At 33.9% G+C, this 26,268-nt stretch overlaps 1 protein-coding gene across 3 annotated transcripts in view; it reads right to left on the reverse strand.

The window, feature by feature from the left end:
• FAM13A (family with sequence similarity 13 member A) overlaps positions 1-26,268 on the reverse strand; it is a 274,476-nt gene that overhangs the window by 131,174 nt on the left and 117,034 nt on the right. For all 3 annotated transcript variants that reach the window (XM_081042945.1, XM_081042944.1, XM_081042943.1), the window contains exon 6: positions 14,306-14,383. In XM_081042945.1, coding sequence (XP_080899071.1) covers positions 14,306-14,383 — 78 coding nt within the window. The remainder of the gene's footprint in view (positions 1-14,305; positions 14,384-26,268) is intronic.

The following is a 26,268-nucleotide window of genomic DNA, read 5'->3' on the forward strand; positions in this document are numbered from 1 at the left end:
ACAGAGTTTGTCGAAGGTTCAATCAAAACATTAATATCATCCTAGTCTTTCGTCCATGGGGTTCCCAAGAAGGTAACTCCTTTCAGGGCACTAGGGGTGAATCACATGACCTAGATGAAGCCAATTGGTGCACTCCCATCTCGTAGCCGCAGTAATTTGTTCAGGAAGGTCAATATGAGAAATTTTCCTGGGGATGCTAGGACAAAGATTCTCTCTTGTTCTAGTGAACACGGTAGTTCTAGAAGAGAATTCTCTATGGGTCTGCTATGTTTCTGTATGTCTTATATATAGAGACACTGACTGCCTTTGTTCTGTATTATCTTTTCAAGGATATTCGTATAGTAAAAAGCTTTGGAAGATGAGATAGTCTTTCCATCTAGAGTAAAGACTGGTTTCCTTACAGCCTTGAAAGACAGAGATAGTATCTTCCTCTGGAGCAAAGGATAGTCATGCTTACCGCCCATTATGAAAGATTCAGGTTCCCTAACTTCATGATACCTTTCCTGTAACACCAACGGCTACAGGTATCATCTGAACCTCTTCACATCATTCTGTGGGAATTGGGGTTTAGGTAATGAGAACAAGAAAATGCTGGCTATTGTCATTGTTGATTTAAACACAAGCCAAATTAACTCTGGAAAAATCACAGGGTATTTTGTTGCTGAAAGCTATATAGTATTATCAGATTAAAAGTCATTGGTTAATCTGAGTGTTTGGCAGAACTGGTATTGACAAAATCACTTTCCGTAAGAGCTCCTCAGTGAAAAGGAGTCACAAAAGTTGTTTTGGGGATGTTAGAACACTACTAGTTAAAACTTGTTTTAAAATTGAACTCTGCTATCCTGTTTTTAATTGTTTAGCAGGTCTAGTAGGATATAAGAATCCCATTTAAGAGGTTGGGGTAGATCCAAGAATTGCCAGGCTAGTTAGACATCTTTATCATTCTATGCAATATAATATGGTCACAAAGAGAGACTTCTCACTGGGGACATGATGGGTATAAATAACTGTATTTCTCTTCCGATTTTTTATCTCTCGTTAAAAGAAAAAGCAAAGAAAAGAAAAAGATGGGATAAGAAAATACGAGGTCCCTGGTAAAAGGATAAGTGAATAAAGGCCTGGTTAGAGTCATCAGGATAAGCATTCAGTTAAAAACTCGTAATGAAACAGAGAATAAGTTCAAGTACAAATTTTATGATGTTCCAAGGTCCCAAACTGTAAATCTGAAGAAGAGAATCAAATAAAGTAGTATTTAAGATAAAGAATCATGCAAATAAATAAAAGGAATATAGTAAGTCCTCATTTAACATCTTCAATGGGTTCTTGGGACTGTGGTGAAATGATATATAACAAAACCAACTCTGCCATTTGATATGAGTAACAGTTGATATAAATAAGAGTTACTAATTGCTATAAGAGTTAAGTTCCTAAGACATCTCATAACATTATGATGAAATGACGCTGAATCCTTATTTGAGGACCTGCTGTACACTGTGATAACAGAATGAGAGAGGGAGAATAAATCATTCATTCATTCAACAAGCATTTACTCAGTGTCTATAGCGGGCAATATGACAGACTCTAGATATACAAGGATGAACACGACACAGCCTTATTCTGAAAAGCGTTTGTATTCTACTGAAAGGTAGAGTAGTTAAAGAACGCTGTATTGGCAACAGAAATGATCATTTCCACCAGAGAGAAGGATGCCAAGAAAGGCTTCAAAGAAGAGTCATTTGCGAGATTAGTTAGTATCTGACAGGCAGATGTGGATGTTGGTAGGGGTACAAATACGTTTTTTTCATGTTTCCCTAGAATCACATCTTTCCTTAGGAGTTACAAAATCAAGATAACTGTGAGAATTTCATTGTATTTGTGATATTTTAACAAGAAGTTATCTATGTTTCTGAGCCAACTGGTTTCCTTTACAAAGAACATGTGCTATGGATTTTTTTAAAATAGTGTTTCCCTCTAAAAAAAGGAAAATGAAAGAAAAAAATGAATTATTTTTTCTCTGTCATACATAGCTGTAACTAAGTAATCAAATGGGGAGGTGATAACTACTAAAACTCTAGGCATAAAACCTGTGAGGAAATAAATAGCATACTCTCCTAAATATCTCTAGCTATTTTGTGACTACTAAACAACATCATACGGTAGGTATTTCAAAGGAGTATCCAACAACTTGTGATAAATATCAGAAAAAATTTTCATGTACAGACACTCAGAGAGAAAAATAAAATATCTGTAAAAAGATATAATTGAGTTCCTGGGGCCATATTAATATGTAATTCAGTCTGACACACTGCCTGCCACAGACACTCAATAAATGTTCATTGAATGAATGAACGATTTATTGTCCCTCTCTGATTCTGTTATCAAAATGTCTTCTGATCTTAGATACAGCCCTATTTGATTCTCTTCTTCAGAGTTACACACTGGGATCTGAGAACATGAGAATTTGTACTTGAACTTGTTCTCTGCTTCAGTTTAAAACTCTTTAATTGGATGTTTACACTGACTTCAACAAATATAAGTCAGAAATAAAATGAAAACAGAAGAAACACTAATCAAGATTATAATAAATTTCTGAAAATACATTTTCCCTATCCACCTTGTCAATTATTGTTTTTGTCTTAGCCAGTATCTCAGTAGAAGCCTGAGAAACAAGTAAGTCACTCTAAAAGTGACTCATCAGATGGAAATGCAAAGGAGAAACCAGTGTGATGTGTTATAGAAATTATAAGAGTAGTGCTGTTTTGTTAGGCATAATTATAAGAAAAGAAAATATTGAACAACAGGAAATGTGATTTGAAAGTAAAATAATAAATTATCTGCTTGCAGCTATAAATAATTTAAACCTTACAGTCATTTTAAAAGGTTTAAAATGACAACATAATTGCAAAAATGCCTATCAGATTACAAAAAAAAGAAAAGAAATCAATCTTATAAATTCTGAGTTTTATATCAGGTAATGGTAACAGCAAATCATGAAAATTATTAGTAATGATAATGATTCTGGGGTTTACACTGGCCTTTGGCAATTATGCTTCTACAATAGGAGTTTGCAAACATTTTCTGTAAAAAGCCATATAGTGCAGGGGTAAAAAGGGTCAAATATATGGTGATGGAAGGAGAACTGATTCTGGGTGGTGAGCACACAATGTGATATTTAGATGATGTGTTATAGAACTGAACACTTGAAACCTATGTAATTTTACTAACTACAGTCACCCCAATAAATTTAATTTAAAAAAAGAAATTCAATCCAAACCCCCCCCCCCACATATTTACTGATGATAATGTTGTTTCTGCACGGTGCTAAGTGCCCAAGTAATTATAATTACCCCCCCAAATAAAAAAGCCACATAGTCAATATTTTAGGCTTTATGGGTTATACAGTCTCTGTTGCTACTATTCACCTTTGTTGTTGTAGTATGAAAGCAGCCATCGACAATGTGTAAAGGAATGGGCATAGCTGTGTGCCAATAAAACTTTTTTTATATAAACAAGTGGTGGGCTGATTTGGGCTGGTGGTGCTCACTCATGTTTTATATTATTCATTTCAACTTTTTCTTTGTTGTCTATATTTATGATTATCAAAGTGTCTACTTTGTGCAGAAAATTCAATATTGAACTACTTTATTTAATTTGACCCAATTTTATATCACTGATTGTTAGAATATAATTATAAACAGTCCAGAATATACAAAACATGTTCAATCCCACTGGAAATCAGAAAAATAACATTTTACAACCCAAGCAAAGATTCCAATTCACATCTATCATGTTGGTAAACATTTAAGGCTGATTATGTCCCATGTCCACCAGTTTGTAGAGCAATTAGAATGCCCATATACTACTGGGGGAAATACCAATTGGTAGAACTATGTTAGAGAGCAATATGGCAACTCAGTCTTACTGAAAATATGTGGATACCTTCGTATCTTTGAGTAGGCCTTAAATGCTTAATTCATGTCCCAAACAATGTATCAATTAGGTAAACGTATTATCTTTAATTCTCACAACTTCTCTGCAAAGGAGGTATTGTAACACAATATGGCACACAGGACTATGGAAATGGAAGACACAAAGAGTTTGGCCTTTAGGATCAAATACATATATTATCCATACAACCTTGGGAAAGTTAACTACACTCCTTAAGCCTCCATTTTCTCATCTATTAAAAAAAAAAAAAGAGGAAAATGAAGGTACTGTTGTTTATCAAATAGTGGTAAAACTCCTTCCAGGCACATCAATAGGGTTGTAGCTCCATTCCCATTGTGGCTGGATGGGGCAACATGATTAGTTCAGGTTAGTTCTGGCCAATGAGTTATGAGCAGAAGTGATAGAGTTACTTCCAGGCCAGGACATTTAATTGTCAATGCAATATCCTACAGAACTCTTTCTTTTTCTTTTGGCACACTAACTGGCCACATTTGAAATGGGTTGCTCATCAGAACCGTGACCAGCATAAGAAGAGCCCTTTTGTCAGTAAAAATTGGACAGGCATGAACAAGACATGATTTTTTGAGGCACTAAGATTCTGGGATTGCTTTAATTATTGAAGTATAAGCAAGGTTATACAGAATGATAAAGGTCATTTCTATCCTATACTATTGCATTTAATCAAGTAATATGAGAAGTATGTTTCACAATGTTTAGCAATCAAATGCTCAATAAGCAACACCTACATGATTAGTATTATGCTATTATTGCTTTTATAGATTAGAATACAAAGATCCCAAAATATTCTACAATGTGCCTAAGGACATACTACTATTAAGTGACAGAGTTGCTTCTGTAAGACATACAAAACAGAATGGCAAACCGAAAGGCAGATCTGGGATCAGAAAGTCAGTCTAGCACATGTGATCTTTTAATTTAGTTGCTGCATATATGTCTGGTCTCCTGCTCAACCTAGTTCTTTGAAGTCAGAGACAGTGGCTTTTCAACTTTGAATCCCTAGTATCTAGAGCAGGACAGATGTGATGAAATGTCCAAACTGAGCCTAAGCATTGGGGTGTTTTATCAAAGCAGGGCAGATATGCAAGAGGAGAAATTTCAGACTGGGGAAATCCAAGGTCCAGATATCCAAACCCTGACTTAGGAAGCTGGGTACTCAGGACTAGTGAGTCCAGGCTAGCTCTGCCCTGGGACTCCATGGCAGTGCTAATCTTAGAGGTACTTTTATAGAGGTCCTTCTATTGCTTGGGCTAGGGTTACTGCTGCTTATGGCATCTGGAAAGAGGTTAAGTATAAAGACAGGGGTTAAATAAGCCAAATTATTAAGATTAAGAGATTAGGCAGGTGTACCCAGATATACCATATTTGTATTATTACTAAAATTATTATTTAACCCCATATTATTTTTTATTTCACAGTATATATGTACATTATAAAATATCACAGAACACAAGAAAATACTATTTAAATTATTGAGCCTGCTTGTCATTGGTTCTAGAAAGATTCCAGACACTCTTCAAATAGATTAGTAGTGACTTAAGAAATCAAATAATGTGCTTAGAAATATTAGAAATAAAAGATTTAGCCATAGATACAACTCTAAAAGATTTAGTCATATAATTCTAATGACAAATGAACATTTATTTATGTTTTAAAATCTTATGCAACTAAGCATTGAACATTTAGCTTTGCAAAATTATTTCCCAAGATAATGAAAGAGGCAAAACAAAAAACAAAAACCCAGAACCTAGAAGGTAGATAGTAAAAGGTGGAGCATTTTCTATCTAGTGAAATAAAGATTCATACTTATTACACAACCATATGGGGGAAGAAAAGCAGATGAGAAATTATAGCAAGAAAAACTCAAAACAGACAAATAAGGAAAAGATACACATAAACCCTCAAATCTTAAATTCTAGATATAATTACATATTTAATGGTTATCAACCCCTTTCCAAAGGAAAAATGTGCTAAATTTAGCTAGATTCTTACAAAGTAAATTCTCCATAACCATATCTCTCTCTCTCTCTCTCTCTCTCTCTCTCTCTCTCTCTCTCTCTCTCAGCTTTCATATGGAAGGTATCTATCAAGGGTTCCCTCTGCTTCCTGGCACTGTGAAAGTATTACAAAAAAAAAAAAAAAAAAGAAAAAGAAAAAAAAGGAAGGGACAAAATGACATGATCCTTAAAAAAAAGGACTGTCCTTTTTTTTTTTTTTACACATTAAGAGGCTTTTAGTAAACAGAGAAAATACACTCAAAGGAATTGATCAGTAAGCTCCAATATCACACCACACAGAAAACATATTTAGAATATAGGAATATGTCCATGAAAGAGAAGCTAACAGACATTAGGAAAAAAGAAGGTCTACCATATGAATAACAGATACAGAGAAGAAAGGAAATGATAAAAATCAGAGATCAATGAAATAAGAAACAAAGACACAATAGACAACAAAACTAAAAGCTGGTTCTTTGAAAGGACTAATAAAAAACACAAATCTCTGGCAAGACTAACCAAAAGCAAAAACGAGAAGGTTTCAAAAGATAATATTAGAAATGAAAAAAGACAATTTCCTAGAATATATCACTTAACCAAAGCTAACTGAGAAGAAATAGAAAACATAAACTGAACTATGGGCATTAAAAAAATTGATACCAGTTAAAAATCAACTTGCCAAAACAAATTTAAAAAGCAAACAGAACAAAATTAAAAACACGTAAACCAATAAACCTCACCAGACCCAGATAGTTTTATAGGTACATTCTGCCAAATAATGAAGGAACTGATAATCCTCATCTTAAACTGTTTCAGAGATTAGAAAAGAGAAACTCTCCTCAACTCATTTTATTAGGCTAGCATATAAGGTTTGACAATGAAGGTCGCGAACTCATCCTAGAAAAAGTGCTACATTTAATACTTCATTGCTGAATATCACTACGGTCACCTTCAAAGTACTCCCCTTGGGAAGCTATGCACTGATGCCAGCACTTAGTCCACCCTTCAAAGCAATTTTGGAACTCCTTTTCTGGAATGGCCATCAGAGCTGTTGTCATATTACCCTTGATGACCTGAATGTCATCAAAATGTCTTCCTTTCAATATTTCCTTTATCTTCGGGTAAAGAAAGAAGTAATGCGGGGACAGATCAGGTGAGTAGGGAGGGTGTTCCAATACAGTTATTTGTTTACTGGCTAAAAATTCCCTCATGGACAGTGCCGTGTGAGCTGGCACATTGTCTGATGCAAGAGCCATGAATTGTTGGCTTGTCTAACGTTTTCACGCAGCTTTTTCAGCACTTCCAAATAGTAAACTTGGTTAATTGTATGTCCAGTTGGTAGAAATTCATAATGAATAATCCCTCTGATATAAAAAAAGGTTAGCAACATTGCTGCAGCAAGTTCGCAAACTTAATTGTCAGACTTCAGAACCTTTATACCCAAACATCTGTAGATATATAACTATGCAGATAAAACATATTTACAAACATAGACAAAAAAGTACTAACCAAAACATTAGCTACCCAAATCTCTCAAAGTATTTAAATATATGTATCAAAGCCAAGTTCAGAAGTGGCTTATTCCAGTGATGCAGTGTTGGTATAAAGTTAGAAAATCTATCACTAATAACTCCCCATTTTACGAAAGAATGAAGTGGAAAATTCATGTAATTTTCTTAAAAAACATTTGCTAAATTTAACATTCACACAAGATAAAAACTCTTAGCCAAGTATAAATATAGGGGAACCTCCTTAAGCGTATAAAACATACCTACCAAACACCTACAGCAAATATTGCAAACCTAATTAAGTATATGTGAGACAAATATATATGAAAATATACTGACAATACTTTCATATGAAACAAAGAAGCAATTAAATAATTTATTTCTTCATTTTCAAATCTTTATTAAAGGTTTGCTATGTGCCTGGTATTATGAATAAATTATAAAAAAAAGAAAGATGCCATGACAATACTTAAGAATTCAAATGTAAAAACTTTCTCTTAAAATTAGGAAGAAACTCAAGGAAGCATACTATCATCACTTGTATTTAACCTTATACTGGAAGTCCTAGAACACAGTACAAGAAAAAATAAATGATAAAAAGCTTGAAAAGGAATAAACAATGCTCATTATTTTCTGATACTATGACTTTCTATGAAGGAAGTGAAAGACAACTGACTGACAAAATATTACAACTAATGGGAATTGGCAAGGTTCCTAAAGTCAACAATAGAAACCAATTTTAACACTAAATATCAGCAACAAAGTTTGAAGACTTAATAAGCATTACATTTATAATATCTATAAAATGTGAGCTACCTAGGATATTTAAGAAGAAAATTATATACATATTTAAATCAAAAACATTAAAGAAAAGCTGAGAAAACAAAGAGTTATAGGACGGTCACGGACAGGATACCAATTCTCATAAAATTAATCTATCAATTCAATTCAAATTCTAACTAAGATTCCTCATGAAACTTGACAATATGTAACTGTAAAAGCAAAGAACCAAAAATGACCAACATAACTTTTAAGGAGAATAAAGGTGAAGGAACTTGTTCTACCCGATATTACTAAATAAGACATTGTGGTAATGGCACAAGATAAACAAATAGATAAGACAACAAATAATACAGTTCAGAAAAAGACATAAAAATTTTGATGTGTAATAGAAATGATATTTCAAAAAGTGGGAAAAGATAAACTATTAAACAAATATGTTGAGTTGACTGATTTTTACATATGAAAGTAGATTCCTATTTTATGCTTTACACAGACTCCAATTTCAAATGGAGCAAAGCAAAATTTAAACCTTTTGGAAAACAATAAAAAAACTTTCTTGAAGTCAAATTCTTAAACAAGATGTAAAAAAGGCACAAAAACTGAAGACTGATGAATTTGACTATATTAAAAGCTTTTACATATTAAGAGGCACTATATTCAATATGAAAAGGAAACTGAAAAATTGGGAGAAAGTATTAGGTTGGTGCAAAAGTAACTGCGGTTTAAAACATTAAAAAAAAACAAAACAAAACAAAAAAAAACTGCAAAAACCGCAATTACTTTTGCACCAACTTAATATTTGTAACACATATAACTGACAACAGCTAATAGAGAAACTCTTACAAATAATTAACAAAAAGAACAACGACTCAACAGTAACTCAAAGGCAATGATAGGAGAAAGCAGTACACAGATTTATGATCACAGATATGGCCTAAGTTTAATATATGAAAATATCATCACATGAAAAGCTGCCCGTGTGTATTAATCAGGATAGACTACATTATAGCAAAGGTACACATTAACATGGAAATCTCAGTGGCTTAACAAAACAGAGATTTATTGCTGTCTTGGCACACATCCAGTGCAAGTTGACAGGGGGCACTGCTCCACAAAAGGCACTGAACGACCCATGTGCCACTGCCTAGTTGCTGTAGTGTAACAAGGAGCTGAAGAGTTGTTCACAAACTTTTGAATTCTCTGCCCCTGAAGCGACATTTGTCACTTGTGCTCATAGCCTGTAGGCCAGAGTAGTAGGCTGGTCCCACATAACTGCAATGGGGCTGGGAAACTTTGAAGGAGCACATGGATATTCAATGAGTCATAAATGTCTCTGAGACAATGAGAAATTAGAGAAACCCACATTAAGGATACAGCAAGCTGCATCTCACACTCATTAGATTGGAGGGAACAAAAACTCTGATATTATCAAGGATTGGTGAGGATGTGAAAAATGGAATCAATCATACACAGCTGTTGAGTGTGTAAATTGGCACAACATCCTAAGAGAGCATTTTTAATGCCTAGACAAAGATGTGTCTATTTATGACCCTACTTTTACAGATGTATAAAAGGTATCATGTGAAAATGATCCACTTAAAAATGATGTGTAATAGCAAAATATTGGAAATGATTTAAATATTGGAGACAATCTAAATATTTGGAAACCTAGAATAATGGCTAAATAAACTGGAGTATATTCTTAACATAAAATGGATAGGGTAGAGCATACTGAACAGAAAAACAAAGTTGCAGACGATGATGCACTGAAAAACTGTAATACACATTGTGTGTGTGTGTGTGTGTGTGTGTGTGTGTGTGTGTGTGTAACTACCCTATAATAACACAGGAAATGATACACATTAATTTCAAAATAGTGTTATCTTTAGGGAGGGAAGTATGTTAGAGTGATAGACAGTACATTAGCCATGAAACTATTCATATCCATTAGTTCTACCATAGATAATAAAAATATAAGAAAAAATGCTGTTCAGCATTCAAAAGTTATTCTTTATTAGCATGTATGTAGTAGTGCTTTTTATGTTTATGGTAAATTGGAAACAGTGCCAAATATTCAAGTTGTCTAAATACACAACACATGAAATATGATTAGGTAAGAAAATATACATTAAGTAGTTCCAAGAATGTCTGATACTTGTTGTTACCCATCATCATCATCACTATTACTTCTACTAATATTACTTTTAATTGAAAGTAAGTATGTAAACTAGGCTGATTCATGGAAACACATAGTGGAAATTATGTTAACTGGAAAAACTAAAATACTAATTAGAATGCACACATTAATTAAAGCAACATAAAATACGTGCATGTCCATTAACAATATTTTTAAATAACTTGGAAATTTGGTAAAATTTAATGCTTATGGAGTTACTCTTTCTATGAATTTGCACATTAAAAATTAAATTATATTGACACTAAATTTTCTCAAAACTCTACATTATTTTAAGTTTCTAGTTTACTTTGCCAATAGGCATAGGCATTTAAAAAAAATTAAGAAAATACAACTGTGACAACTAATCTCATTAGTGAAGAAAATCTTCATAAATGATTCATGGTCCGTGAAACCATTACCCTTTGAAAAGAAAAATAATTTAACAGTTGCTTCTACTACATAACTGTTGACTTGATAACATTATCTTTTATCACAAAATTTAGAGTTATATGACAGTTTACTAAAGAAAACATTTATAAAAGCATTAGGAGACTCCAATGATTAATCAAAACTATTATGTGTTTGTAATATCAATTTTTATCAATATATTTTTATCCACTGATAAAAGTCGGGAAAGAAATAGATTACAGTTTATTTTATACCTTCATCCCAGCACTGAATGAATCTGATATTCATCCTCATACAATGACCTGACCTTGAATTTTTTGCTGAGGTCAAGAACATAGCAACTGCAGTGAGAAGTTTAGAGCATACACCAAGGGGAGAGAGACAAAAGATAGTTTTCTTCTCTCGGTTCCCTAGATTCTCTTCAGGACGGTGGCTATGGATTGTAAGGCTTATTTAAAGTCATAGCACATATATTTGGTAGAAAATGACTTTTTCTCCTCTCCTCTAGTCATCATTGTACTACGTTCAAGGAACTGTGTCTTTCTATGTTCTACACCTCTTTAAAAATCTATTTTGATGTTCTCTTCAGTACCTTCTATTCCAATTATTGGTTTGCATATGTAGTCTACACGGTATTGGACATGAAATGGTTATATGACTATGTCCTTGAGCTAACAGGGCTGGTGATCACTGCTCATCCACGAAGTAGCATGGCACTGTGTAATGGTATCATTTTATTTCAGCTTGGACTCAAATCAAGAAGAGGCTTTCCTATCTAAGGAAGAGAAATAGAATCCTTCTCATTGCCTAAGAACAGAGATAACAGCTGGCAGAGGGAACACACATGGGGACAGATGGCTTAGACTAGAGAGACATCTCCAGATGGACATATGCCATTTCTGGATTACCATTTTACACTTCTAGCCATGCAGGGATCAGAAATACTTAGCTGTCCAAGGCAAATACAGCTGTAACAAGAGATGTCTGAGAAAGACAACTATGGTATCCAACTGGAGTTACATCAACACCAAGGATACACAGCATTCTCACAGTTCCTTAAGTCACTCTACAAAGGACACATCAACCATATTTTAAAGGTGTTCTCAAGTTTAGCTTTCAACTGGAGAAAAAAAGATCTTAAGAGAAAATCTGGATGAAAGAGTCAGTGCCTTATAACCTCTTGTAGCTCACATGCTCTGTCTGTCTCATTTCTGGGATTTGCAATTACAAAGAGTTTAATCACCCCTAAACTAAGCAGAGCCTAGTTTGCTCATATAAATTTACACTTGCTCATGCAAGGCCACAAAGAAGCAAAAGTTACCAACCAAGACTTAACCAATGAAGTAATTTCTCTATTGAATTAATTTGGTCAGGAACCATAAAGCAAGACTGACAGAGGATAATAAATGCAAACTAATATCAATTCTGTACCTGCCTGTAATAATCCAAATGGCATTAATTTCATATGACTAACAAATCCCTTCAAACAGTTACTATGATAGGATTCAAGATTATCTTTTATTTAGGAAGTGATTTATCTAGGGTCTCTCTACCTAAAAGTAGTTATATCAATATAAATGGAGCTAATAAGCAAATGGTACCTAAAATTTTCCTCATATTCTACATTATTTTTTTTTTTAAGGAGGGCACAGCTCACAGTGGCCCTTGTGGGGATCGAACCTTGGTGTTATTAGCACCACGCTCTAACCAATTGAGCTAACCAGCCACCCTATAAATTCTACATTTTTTAATGCATCTATTTGATGAGTATATTTCTGACACTGAATTTTATTAATTACATAGTAAACAAAATTTCTACTATACATTTGAATTATATGTAAGTTTGCATACACAAACATTTCATTGAAAAACATACAAAAATACCATATTTTGCCATGTATAATGTGCACCCACATTTTTGGCTCAAACTTTCAGGGGAAAAAATCTTTTGTTTACATTTTTTAATTCAAATTATTATTTGTTTATATTTAGGTACTTGTTTTTTGTATTACAAAGGAATTTTAGCATTTATTTCGTATCATATTATGGTACAAGAAATTTTATATAGCAAATAATTACAAAACACAAGAACAGATACAGGGTACAAGAAATTTTATCTACCAGCAACAAATTTATGTTATTTAAACATCATAGAAGGCCAAGAACTCCTTAAGTTCAAAAAAACTGATTATCGTATTCTAGGGTATTATTTTGCATATGGATATCATCAATGATTTCTAGAGTTACAATTTTAACTCATAAGCATAAATAAAAGAATTAAAAACATTTATATAGATACTACCCATGTATACTGCACATCCTTATTTTTCCATCACAAATTTGGGCAAAAAAGTACGCATTATACACGACACAATATAGTACTTTGAATCTCGAAAAGAAAGCATTCTAGTTAAAATAATTTTCCAGAAAAAATCAAGGTGGAATTAGTTTTATAAAGAGAGATGTTTTTATTTCTTTCTAAAATAAACTGTGGACTCTTACCATAAAGAAGACACTAAGTGATGACTCAGTACTTTCCTTGATTTGCTTTTAAAAATAAAGACACAATTATTTTTATAGTAACTGGCAATTAAAATCAGAGACTATAATTCTTTTAAATTTTGCTTATAGTGGACTCAAGAAAGAAAGTTTGGAGAATATTTGTCTTAGAGCTGAAAAAAAAATATCTGTATAAATGTCACAGTGGCCAGTTAGGAATATTATATATACTAAAAAATAGAAGTTCTACTCAAAAGAGAGGATTAAAGATTATGAAAGGGGCTCTAAAATGAATGTAATCACTTTTCTGGTTTAACAAACAAATTATCAAATTCTCATGACATACTATGTGTTGAAAGGAGTTTTTCTTTTCCCTAGTAAAACAATTATGTGCCATTTTGGGTTTTCTTAATAAGGAAAACAAAATTTTACACATTAGACCCTTTTTTTCTGTCATATATATGATAGATCTTATTTTTTCTTATTAAAGTTGACTTACTTTCCATTGATCATGTTATTTTTATGATTTTGAAAGTATATTTTAAATAATTATAATAGATTAATAATAAACTAAAATAAATTTTAAATAAAGAGTTATATTTTATAATTATGAAAAATCAATAAAGTGATATCTATTTTGAAAAAACTTATAGTTGGACATTTTATTTTACCCCTTGAAGTAATCGAGGAAAAATTTACTAAACTATTTCCTATTCTGTAAGCTGGAAACAATTCTGATTGAGCAGAAGACCACTACTGAAAAATAGCACTTTCTGTTAAATAATAGGAGTGTCCTGAGACCTTTGGATGAATATAACCTTGGATTAAAAGTACTAAAAATAGAGCTTTTTATACCACTAGGTCCCAAAAATTTTTAAAAGGCTGAGAGAAATGCAAGCAACAGAATATGGAAAACATGAGACTATAAAATGTTTCATGTGGAAGCCTAAAAATCAGATACAACTCACCTTGGTTTTGGGAGATGGTTTTGGCATGTCTAAGTCTTTTGTTAGAAGGATGGGTAAGGAGTTCTTACAACTGGCTTCCTATGAAAGAAGTATATAAGCAACATTAGAGACATTAGAGAACATTACCCTAGTTAGAAATTACAATGTAGTGAAAAGTAATTTTTTTCAGGGAGACAAGAAAGCATTTCTGGATCGAGTTCACATCACATAAAATTTACTGAGATTATAGTGAGGAGTCAAAATGTTTCCTTTCTTACTTGTCACCTGCAATAGTAAAGTAAGAAAAGATGGAGATGGAGGTGTGGGACATATAGGATATACATATTCAGAGATGACCACTAAAAATCTCATCTACATTATCATTTACACATCGACACACAGCTTACCCCTTCTTTAAAGAATTGGATAGTTAATTCTCCAAGATATGAACCATTATACTTAGAGTTGCCAACTCTCTCCACAGTATTGAACAAATGGGATTTTGATTCTGTCAATATTTTATCTTAAGCAAATTCATTCAGATAGTTCAGGAAACGACTAGTGAATAGTGCTAGTTTCATACCAACATTATAACTGAGGAAAAATATCCGAGTATCTGTTTCTAAAATTATGAAGCTTTTGTTAGAAGGTTCACACCAAAATAGTACTTACAAAAATAATAGCAGAAATTACAAGGGAATAGCTTACATGGAGTTGCATAGATTTACTTTTTATTTCTTCATTATAACAAAACAATAATAATGTTGTTGTCTTTAAAAAATAACATAGGGCCCCACTTCTGAATAGCTATTAACTTGGATAAATTTTCCATGGATGATTCTATCTCCAAGTTAAGAGAGAACAAAAATACATGGAGGAAGATTACAGACAACAAAAATGTGAAGGAGAAAATAGTCAGATTTCTTTCACTTGCTCCATAACCTTCACCTCTGCATTGCACTTCTTCCCCTATCCTGTCTATCATTCAATCATCTAAATTATGGGTCTTTTTTTCCAGTTTACTTTATAGTTAATTAACGATAACTTTTTTAAATTGTAGTCTACATACTTCATAATATTACTAAAATTTGCTAGAATTATATTCATTTATTTCTAAAGGGAGCAGTATATTATTAGGATAAGATGTTCCTAAAGAAAATAAAAATACTACTTACTACTAACAAATATGCACTGAACCATAGGATGTATCTGGCATTGTTCTAAAGATTGCATAATGCCATTTCCCCCCAAACACCCCTATGAATTAGATGCTATTATCATCCTTTCCCTTTTAAGTATAACACAATGAAAACTTATCAAGATTAAGTAACTTGCCCAATATCACAAAGGACTCAAAGATGGTTCTGTAAAACTTTAAGGCCTGAGCTCTTTCACCTTTATATACCACCTCTCATCTAATACACTTGACATGTTAAATCAGTAGGGTGTACAGCCATAGCATTTTAAAGCCAAAACAAGTTTTACAGATCAAAATTAGGTCTACCTTCCTCGTTTTACAGACAAGGGACTTGGATTCTGAGGTGAAGTGCCCAAGGTCACACAGACAGTTGTGAAGCTGAGACCTGTGCCTGGGTCACAGTTCCCCTTCTTGGCTCTGTGCTAGGGAACAATCCTCCGAGACTCAGGGGATTCAAGAGCCTCTTCTGAGCTAGAGGGTAGGTGTGGTGCTGCCAACTCTCTCAGCTGCCTGTGGCCTCACGTACAGCCCTATGTCAGGACCCAAGGGTACATTTCTGAGATCTCCAAATAAGCGTGCATTCCAGTCCTACCCTTTCCCACCAGTCACAACACCTGTTGGTGGTAGATAAGCCACTTACTGGAAATAGTGAATGAACCCATTCCCACTTCTGACTCACTGTGAGAGGGATAAACTATATCCAGCATGACATTTAGAAGATCAAAGTGATTAACTGCATAATCCACCGGGTAATTCGACTACACTTGGGTAATGTAATTATGCTTAATCCTTATACCCCCCTTTTAAACTACTGGTATGTAAATGTTAGAACGTAGTAAGAAGAAAAAAGGGCTGACTCTTAAGGGAAGTTAATAGGAATAGCTGACCTTTGTTTATAACTGTCTGCGTGTTTACAAACGCCTATCATTCTTTCTTCCTTATGCACAAACTAAAAGTGATTGTATTTCCCTAATACTCCCAGTTTCCCTCTCTGTCCCTGTGAATTAATGAGTATGAGGCTGATAGTCAACTTTTCCTATAACACTCTGAAAGCATTCTCTGTAAACTTTTATCTGAAAATGCCACCTACATGAATTATGTTTATTTTCTGGTTTATGACTTTAAATTCGGACAACAGAGACAAATGTCAGCAGTCAGAGCACCGAATTAGGATCAGAGTAGATCTGGCTTCTCATCCTAGTTCTCTAACTAGCTGTAGGATCTCAGGGCAAGCATTTTAACTTCTTGGACCACTCTATTAGTTCAAAGGCCTATAAAACCAAGGGATGGGATTAGGCAAGCTCCAAGAATCTTGTCTAATTCTTAAATTCCAAGAATTTATGATTCTTCCAGGAAGAATCAATATTTATTGACAACAAGGTAAGCCACCACCTGGTGAGAATTGCATTCCCAATGCCCATCAGACAGAATGTGGCTGAAATACTGGCATGCACCCACGCAGTGGGCAGAGCCAGGGGGCTCCAGAGCCAGAGGGTTTAGGAGACAGTTTCTGTGGGGCCAGTGTGACTCAGATTTCTGGAGAAAAATTAGTGATTCAACTAGTAGCTTAATAAGTAACTGGTAATAACTGAATGTATTATTTTAAAACAGAATATATTATGGAGTAAGGGATAAATATTTTTAAGATAATACATTTTTAAGTTTGGGTCTTTAAACAGCCACTTATACTTGTAGGGATATACCTAAGAGAATTAAACACATATCTCCGCATAAAAACTTTTACATGACTACTCATAGAAGCATTATTCATAATAACCAAAAAGTGAAAACAACTCAAATGCTCATTACCTGATGAATGGATAAACAAAATATGGTATATCCACGCAATGGAAAAATATTCAGCAATAAAAACGAATGAAGTACTAATACCTGCTAAACACATAGATTAACCTTGAAAACATTATGCTAGCTAAATGAAAAAAATCAAACCATTTAAAAATCAATAGGGAAGAGAAAAACCTCTTGTTCATCACGGCATTGTTGGCCTTACTATCTATTCAACTACTAATGATACTAAAACAGAAAAGCAGTCGGTGTTCCGTCAGCCCAGCCACTACTCCCAGTTATTCACAGGCCTGTTCTCTCACAACATCCAGGTTCAGTTTTACAGAGAGGATTCCCTGCTGGAACACCTTCTCTAAATTCCACTGCTCTCCCCTCCCATTTGATGCTCTCTACCTCCCTACCTTTTTTTACATTGTTTTCATAGCCCTCTGTAATATCTGATTTTAACACTTATTGGTTTTAATTGTTTATTGTTCATCTAATCCTACTCTGTGTGAGGACTTGGCCAGTCTTGCTCAAGAATATATCCACAGGGCCTAGAACAATATTTGGCACATAGTAGGCGCTCCACTGTAGTGTATAAGTAAACCAAATGAATGAATAATATCCCTTTTCTAACCGTTCACAATCCCCTGTGCATTCCTCCTGTTTTTAATTCCCTCCTTAATCAGCTTACATTTCATGATCCTTCATTACTTTGCTAAAACCCTTAATTTCCTTCATCTAGTCTTCAATCATTGCATTCATCTCGCACAAGTACAACTGTGGATGAATCCAGAGGAATCTATGCCTCCTCTGTGGTAGAAACAGAGCAACTGAAAGTAGCTGGAAAAAATTATACATTTATTACCATAAATCTTGAATGAACCCTCTCTAATGCACAACACTCCTGCTATCCTTCTTTGGTAACCTTACTTTCCACTCTCTGATATTTCATGTCTTCTCTTCTCAAACCCCTTTTCCTTCCACTCTCAATTTCATACATCACTGGAAAAAAAGAAGCATTCAAGCAGCTGTACTGCTCGAGCAAAGTAATCAAATTTGCAAACCTAGCTACAACCATTTCATCCTCTCCACCTTCCGTCCACTTACAATGAACGATAAGACTCTGATCCTTTCAAACAGCCATTCCCTCCAAGCCCACCCTGGATCTCATCTCCTCTCACCTGCTCAAGAACTTCACTCCTTCAGGTACCCACTTCCACTCCCTCTCCATTACAGCATTCCCATTAATCATAAGCATGCTCTGTAATTCTATCTCTTTATTGTTTTTAAACAACACTTTCCTAATCTCATTTCTTTCACTAGCGATGGTCCCACTTTTTTTGCTGTCCTACATAGCAAACTCCTTTAAAACAGCCGTCTTCACTATCTCCATTTCTTCATCTTCAGTGCCCCCAAATCTATTTTACACTACTCCACAGCAAGTGCTGAAAAGTCACAGTTCAGTCACCATCTTACTTGGGTTCTCTGCAGTATCTGACCCACATGACTCCTCGTTCTTGTACTACTCTCTCTGTTAGCTGCCACAACATCACTGGTAGGGAAAAAAAGGGTGCTACCTCACTGACCAACTCCTCAGTCTCCTTGGCTGCTGCTGGTTCTCTATATAATGAAGTTACACATCTGTTGGTTACTGGTTTACCTTCTGCATCTTCTACTAAATAGAAGTTCTATGAAGGCAAATAATTGGTCTCCTTTACTCACGACTGTAGCTACAATGCAACAGAAAAGTGCCTGGTATAGTAGAACTCATTAAATATGTGTTGAATAAGTAAGCAAATGAATGAAGTTGGAGTGACTCGGGGGTTTATGCAGAGAAGTCTTCTTTTTCCCAAATGATATAATAATCTCATCACACTTTCATGGCTTTTAAATACAACCAATATTCTTACGAATGACTGTGAAATTTGTATCACTATCTTTCACATTTCTTCTGAGCTACAACTGCCTACTTGTCAACTCTACTTGCTGGCACCTACATTTAGTATATCCAAACCAGAGCTTTTTGTTTACCAGCAAAAAAATTCTGACAGCCTTTGAGTTTCTCCTCCAGATTAGCAGATGGCACCCAATCACTCAAGCCATTGTCTCAGGTACCTACCTTGATTCCACCTGCCATCAAAACCACCAATAAGCCCCATCAGCACTCTCTAGAATAAAATGGGATCGATTCCCTTTTCTCTGATACCCACTCAATTTCTTCAATCATCCTGCCTTCTACCAGCTTTGCACGTGTCAATCACATGATGTCACTCCTCTATTAATGCCTTATCATTATATCTGGAATAAAATCCAAACTTTTTCCCATAACGTACACAGCCCTGTATGATCCAGCTTGCCTACTTCCCTAACCTCCCGTCACTCCATTTGCCCTCTCCCTTCCTATGTCTCAGCCACAATCTCCTTCTTTCCTACTCTTCAAATACTCCAAATCCCTTCCTGCCTTCAAGCATTTGCCCTTTATATTCACTCTGCCTGGAATGCCTTTCTACCATTTTTTCAGCACGGCTCACACATTCTCGACCTTCAGCTCCTATGTCACCTCCTCAGAGAGGCCTGTTTCACAGCCCCATCTAAAGCGGCCCCCTGACTATGCGCAGACTCACCTGCTTTATTTCAAACACAGTACTTATTCTAATTTGTAATAAAAAATTCGTGTTATATTTATTTGTTTATTGTCTGTCATCCCCAGTAGACTTTAAGGTTCATGAATGTAAGGATTCAATCAATGTATCCCCAGTAGATATTTAATAAGGATTTGTTGAATGGATAAATAAAGCAATGTCAACTCCCACATTTCCCTTTCCTTTAGTATTAATTTCCAACCACTAAGGAAATGTGATGGATCACCACGATATTAGGAATCACATAATAATACATTTTCTTATTACCTAGGTAATATAATGAAGGGTGAGGGTAGGTGAGAAAGAAGCTGTTGCTATGATAGGGAGGAACAGTCAGACAGTTGCATTTGGTGTCTGGGGTCAAACCCACAACAGGTGTTTTGGTCGAATTTAGTGACCTGCAGCGTAGAAGACAGAGAGCAGTATTGATGTGATCACAAGTTGAGTATCAGCCCATGCTTGAGGCTTCCTCTGCACACAACCAGGATACAAAAAGTGTGACTGGCAGATTACAAACCACTCCTTACAATAACATAAAATTCTCCTCTGTAATCCATCTGTATCTGCAGAATGAATCTTAATTTGACCGTAAAAAAAAAAGGTTTTCTTAAAACTCAAAAGCAATATAATATTATCTTTACATAAATGAAGGAGACAAACTGAATTTAAAAATTAGCACTTAATGGATCTTCACTATATATACTTTTGGGAAGAAATCTGTAATTCTCAGGCTTAGAAATGGAGGTGCAAAGTTGTCAAATTCTGGATATATTTTCAATATACTACATTTACTTTATAAATGACAATTATAATATGCACAGGTATATATCACCAATACTTGTTATCTGTTGTCTTTTTGATCTTAGTCATTCTAATAGGTGTGATATCTCATTGTAGTTTTGATTTGCATTTCCCTGATGATTAGTAATTTTCAGCATCTTTTCATGTACCTGTTCGTCACCTGTATAGTCTTCTATGGAAAATGTCTGTTTGCGTTCTTTGCCCATTTTTTAATCAGGTTGTCATTTTGCTATTGAGTTGTATGAGTTCCTTATATATTTGGTATTAACCTCTTATTGGATATGCGGTTTACAAGTATCAGGTTGGTGCAAAAGTAATTGCAGTTTAACAGGTTAAAAATAATTGCAAAAACTGCAATTACTTTTGCACCAACCTAATATTTTCTCTCACTCTGTAGGTTGTCTTTTCATTTTGTTGATTTTTTTTGTTTGTGTCTTTTCTGTGCAGAAGCTTTTCAGTTTGATGTAGTCCTACTTATTTTTGCTATTGTTAATTGTGCTTTTGTTGTTGAAAAAAAGAATTTCAAGACCAATGTCAAAGAGCTTTTCCTCTCTGTTTTCTTCTAGGAGTTTTACAATTTCAGATGTTACATTTAAGTCTCTAATCCATTTCTAGTTAATTTTTATGTATGAGGTAAAATAAGGATCCAATTTTATTTTATTTTTTTGCATGTGGATATTCCGTTTTCCCAGCATCACTTTTTGAAGTGACTATCCTTTTCCCATTTATGTGTTCTTAGTACCCATGTGGAAAATCAGTTGACTGAAAATGCATGGATTTATATCTAGACTCTATTCTGTTTCACTCATTTATATATATGTTTTTATGCCAGTACCATACTGTTTTGATTACTATAGCTTTGTAACATATTTTGAAATCAGGAAATATGATGCTTCCTGATTTGTTGTTCTTGCTCAAGATTGCTTTGGCTATTTGGTTTTTGTGTACATGTGTTTGTGTGGTTCCATATAAAATTTAGGATTTTTACTGTTTCTGTAAAAATGCCATTAGGATTTTGGTAGGGATTGCACTGAATCTGTGGATCATCCTGGGCAGTATGGATACCTAAACAATAGTAATTCTTCTAATCCACGAACATGGAATGTCTTTTGATTTATCAGTGTTTCTTTAATCTCCTTCTTAATGTTTTGTAAGTTTTAGTGTGCAAGTCTTTCAACTTTTTGGTTATTTTATTCCTAAGTATTTTATTCTTTTTGTTGCTAATGCAAATAGGATGTTTTCTTTCTTTTTCAGATAGTTTGTGTATAAAAAGTATGACTAGTTTTTATATGCTGATTTTGTATCCTGCAACTTTACTGAATTCATTAATTAGTCCTAACAGTCTTTTGGTAGAGTTTTTAGAATTTTCTATATACAAGATCATATCATCTGCAAACACAGACAATTTTAATTCTACCTTTCCAATTTGGATGTTGTTTCTTTCTTTTCTTGTCTAATTGTTCTGGTTAGGGTTTCCAGTACTATGTTGAATCAAATTGGTATGAGTGGGCATTCTTGCCTTCTTTCAGATTTTAGAGGGAAAGCTTTCACCTTATTCCCTTTGATTATATCACTTGTGGGCTTCTCAGCTATGGCCTTTATTGTGTTGAGGTTTTTCCTATACCTATTTTGTTGAATCTTAACATGGATGGATATTGAACTTTGTTGAGTGCTTTTTCTGAGTCTATTGAGATAATGTGTTTTTTCCCCTTCTTATTCTATTAATTGTGGGGTATTGCATTAATTGATTTGCATACTCTGAATCACCCTTGCATTCCAGGGATAAATCCCACTTGGTCGCGGTGTAGTATCCTTTTAATATGCTGTTAACTTTTGTTTGCTAGTATTTTATTGAGGATTTTTGCATCTCTGTTCATCAGTAATATAGGGCTATGATTTTCTTTTCTTGTGGTGTGTTTGTCTAATTTAGTATTAAGGTGATGTTGGCCTCATAAGATGTGTTTAGAAATGTTCCCTCTTTTACTCATTGAAAGAGTTTAAGAAGAATTGGCATTAATTCTTTGAAAGCCATCTGGTCCTAGCCTTTTTTAAAATATGGAAGGTATTTAATTACTGATTCAATTTCATTTATTTGTCAGCTCCAGCTTTGTATTTCTTCTTGATACAGTTTTAGTAGGTTCTATGTTTCTAGGAATTTATCCATTTCTTTTAGGTTATCCAATTTGTTGACAAATAATTAGCCATAATAGTCCCTTATTTTTCTTTTTCTTTTTGAGGTATCCATTGTAATGCATCCTCTTTTGATTTTGAGTCTTCTCTCTTTTTTTTCAAAGTCTAGCTAAGCATTTGTTGATTTTTTAAAATCTTTCCCAAAAAACAACTTAGTTTTGTTGCTTTTTCTATTGTTTTTCTATTCTATATTTATTTGTGCTCTAATCATTTTTATTTCCTTCCTTCTGCTAACTTTGGGCTCAGTGTTTTATTTTTCTAGTTGCTTAAATTGTAAAGTTAGATTGTTTGAAAATTTTCTTGTTTTAATGTAGGCATCTGTTGCTATAAACTTCCCTCAATACTGCTTTTGTAGCATTCCATAAGTTTTGTTATATTGTATTTTTGTTTGTCTTGAGAAGCTTTTTAAATTCCCTTTGATTTTCTCTTTGTGGTTGTTCAAGAGTATGTTGTTTAGTTTCCACATATTTGTGAATTTCCCCATTTTCTTACTGTCACTGTTTCTACTTTCATTCAGCATAGGTCAAAAAAGATACTGAGGTAATTTCGATTTTCTTAAATTTGTTAAGATTTGTTTTGTGACCTAAGATGTGACCTATCCTGGAAATTACTCTGTGTGCTAGAAGAATGTGTATTCTTCTGCTGTTGGGATGAAAGTCCTAACTGAATATGTCTGTTAGGTCCTTTTGGTCTATAATGTTTTTCAAGTCCACTGCTTCTTTATTAATTTTCTATTTGGATATTCTATCCTTTATTGAAGTCTCTTACTATTATTGTATTGCTGAAAATTTCTCTCTTCATATCTGTAGTTCCTTCATATATTTAGATCCTGTAATGTTGGGTACATATATAATTGTTAAATCTTCCTGTAGAATTGGCCATTTTATCATAACATGAATTTCTTTGTCTTAGAGACAGTTTCTGATGAAAAGTTTTTTTGTTTATTTATCTGATATAAGCGGAGCCACATCTGCATTCTTTCTCTAACTTTTTCATGGAATATCTTATTCTATTGCTTTGCTTTCTGCCTATGTTTCCTTACATCTAATGTGAGCCTTTTGTAGAGAGCATATTGCTGGTTCTTGTTTACTAATCCATTCAGACACTGTGTATCTTCCATTGGGGAATTTAATCCATTTACATTTAAAGTAAATATGGATAGACAAGGACTTACTTTTGCCATTTTGTTCATTGTTTTCTCTATCGCAGTTGTTTCCTTCCTGTCTTCCTCTTATGCTCTCATTCTTTGTTATTTGATTTTTTTGGAAGTGACTTGCTTTGGTTCTTTTCTTTTTATCTTTTGTATATCTATTATAGTTTTTTTCTTTGTGGTTACCTGAGCCTTGCCTAAAATATTTTGTAGTTATAATCATTTAACAATGTAACTTCAGTCACATATAATAACTGTACACTTTTACCACTCCCCACACATGTTGTATTCCTGTAGTCAGTTTGATTTTTACATTGAATAGGCATCAACATATTTTTATTTTTTAAAATTTGTATGAGCGTTAAAAGTAATTTACACATCACTATTTGTTCTATTATTATATAACATTATTTGGTATATATCTGGATTTTTACTTTTACCATTGAAATTTATGTTTCATTTACTTTTGCCTTGTTCTTTATTATGTTTTCATTTCAACTTGAAGAACTTCCTTCAGCATTTTTTGTAAGGCAGATCTAGTGGTGACAAACTCCCTCAATTGCTCTTTGTGTGGCTTCAGGTTTTGTTTGTCCTGAGTTTATCTCCCCTTCATTCTTAGAGGATAATTTTCCAGGTATAGTATTCGTGGTTGGTAGATTTTCTTTTCTTTCAGTACTTTAAATACATCATTCCACTTCTTTCTGGCCTCCAGTGTTTCTGCTGAGAAATCCACTGACAGCATTATGGAGTTGCCCTGAAATGTGATGAGTCACTTTTCTTCCCCTTTCAAAATTGACTTCGGACAATTTGATTATAATGTCTCTTGGTGTAGTGTTCTTTGAGTTGATCCTGTTTGAAATCCATTGAGCTTCATGAACCTGGATGTCCATTTCCCTCCCAAGATTTGGAAAGTTTTCAGCCATTATTTATTTTCATTTTTATTAAATTTATTGGGGGTGACATTGGTTAGTAAAATTGCATAGGTTATTATAGTATTCATGGTTGGTAGATTTTCTTTTGTGTCCCAACATATGGTCTATTCTTGAGAATGTTCCATGTACACTATAAAAGAAGATATAGTCTGGTTTTCTGGGAATAAAAGCTCTATAAATGTTGTGTATTTCCATTTGGTCTAATGTGTCATTTAAGGCTGATATTTCCTTATTGATTCTCTGCTTGCATGCTCTATTCATAGCTATCAATGGGGTATTTAGATCTCCTACTATAATTATGTTTTTCTCATTTTCTCCCTTTAGTTCTGTTAGTAATTGCTTTATATAATTTGGTGGTCCTTGATTGAGAGCATATACTATATTCATAAGTGTTATGTCTTCTTGATATATTGTCCCCTTTATCATTATGAAATGACCCCCTTTGGTTTGTTACCTTTTTTATCTTGAAGTCTATTTCATCAGATATAATAAGTATGGCTACACTTACTTTTCCCTGAGTGCCATTTGTTTGGAGTATTGTTTTACACCCTTTCACTTTGAGTCTGTATTTGTCCTTGCAGCTGCGATGTGTCTCTTGAAGGCAGCATATGGTCCGGTTTTGTTTTTTTATCCAATCTACTACTCTCTGCCTTTTCATTGGTGAGTTCAATCTATTTACATTTATGGTGATTACTGATATGTGAGGATTTCCTATAACCATTTTATCTTTAGTTTTCTGATAGCTTGGTGTCTCCACTGTTTCCTTGCTTTTGTGTTTCTCTGCATTATTTTAGTTTGGTAATAATCTATAATTCTTTCCTCTGCTTCCTCTTTTTTTTTTTTTAATGTTATGTGTCTCAGTTCTGGATTTTCTTGAGTGGTTACCATTAAATTTATGTAAAAGTCAAGTTTCACACATACAGTAGTCCTTTATCAAGCATGCATCTTATCTCCATTTCCCTTTGCAAATTCAGACCTTTATCCCTGCCTTTTATGTTTTTGTTGTCACTAACTATCCCTATTTGTAAACTCTTCTTTTTTTCTTTTTTATGTTTTTATCTTCTTTACCCTTTATATTATATTTAAGTGTGTAGTGCCCTATTCTGAGTAAGGTTTGCCATTTCCTGCTTCTGTTAGTCATCAGTCACTATTTTTTTTTTTTTAAATAAGCTTCCTGCCCTTTTAACTCTCTCTTTTCTGGAACTCCCATATGTGTATATTAGTTCACTTTATGTTTCATAAATCCCATAGTCTTTCTTTCTTTGTCCTCTCTGACAGGA

The sequence above is a fragment of the Rhinolophus hipposideros genome (assembly GCF_964194185.1).
Source record: "Rhinolophus hipposideros genome assembly, chromosome: 1".
In the NCBI taxonomy this organism is placed as follows: Eukaryota; Metazoa; Chordata; class Mammalia; order Chiroptera; family Rhinolophidae; genus Rhinolophus; species Rhinolophus hipposideros.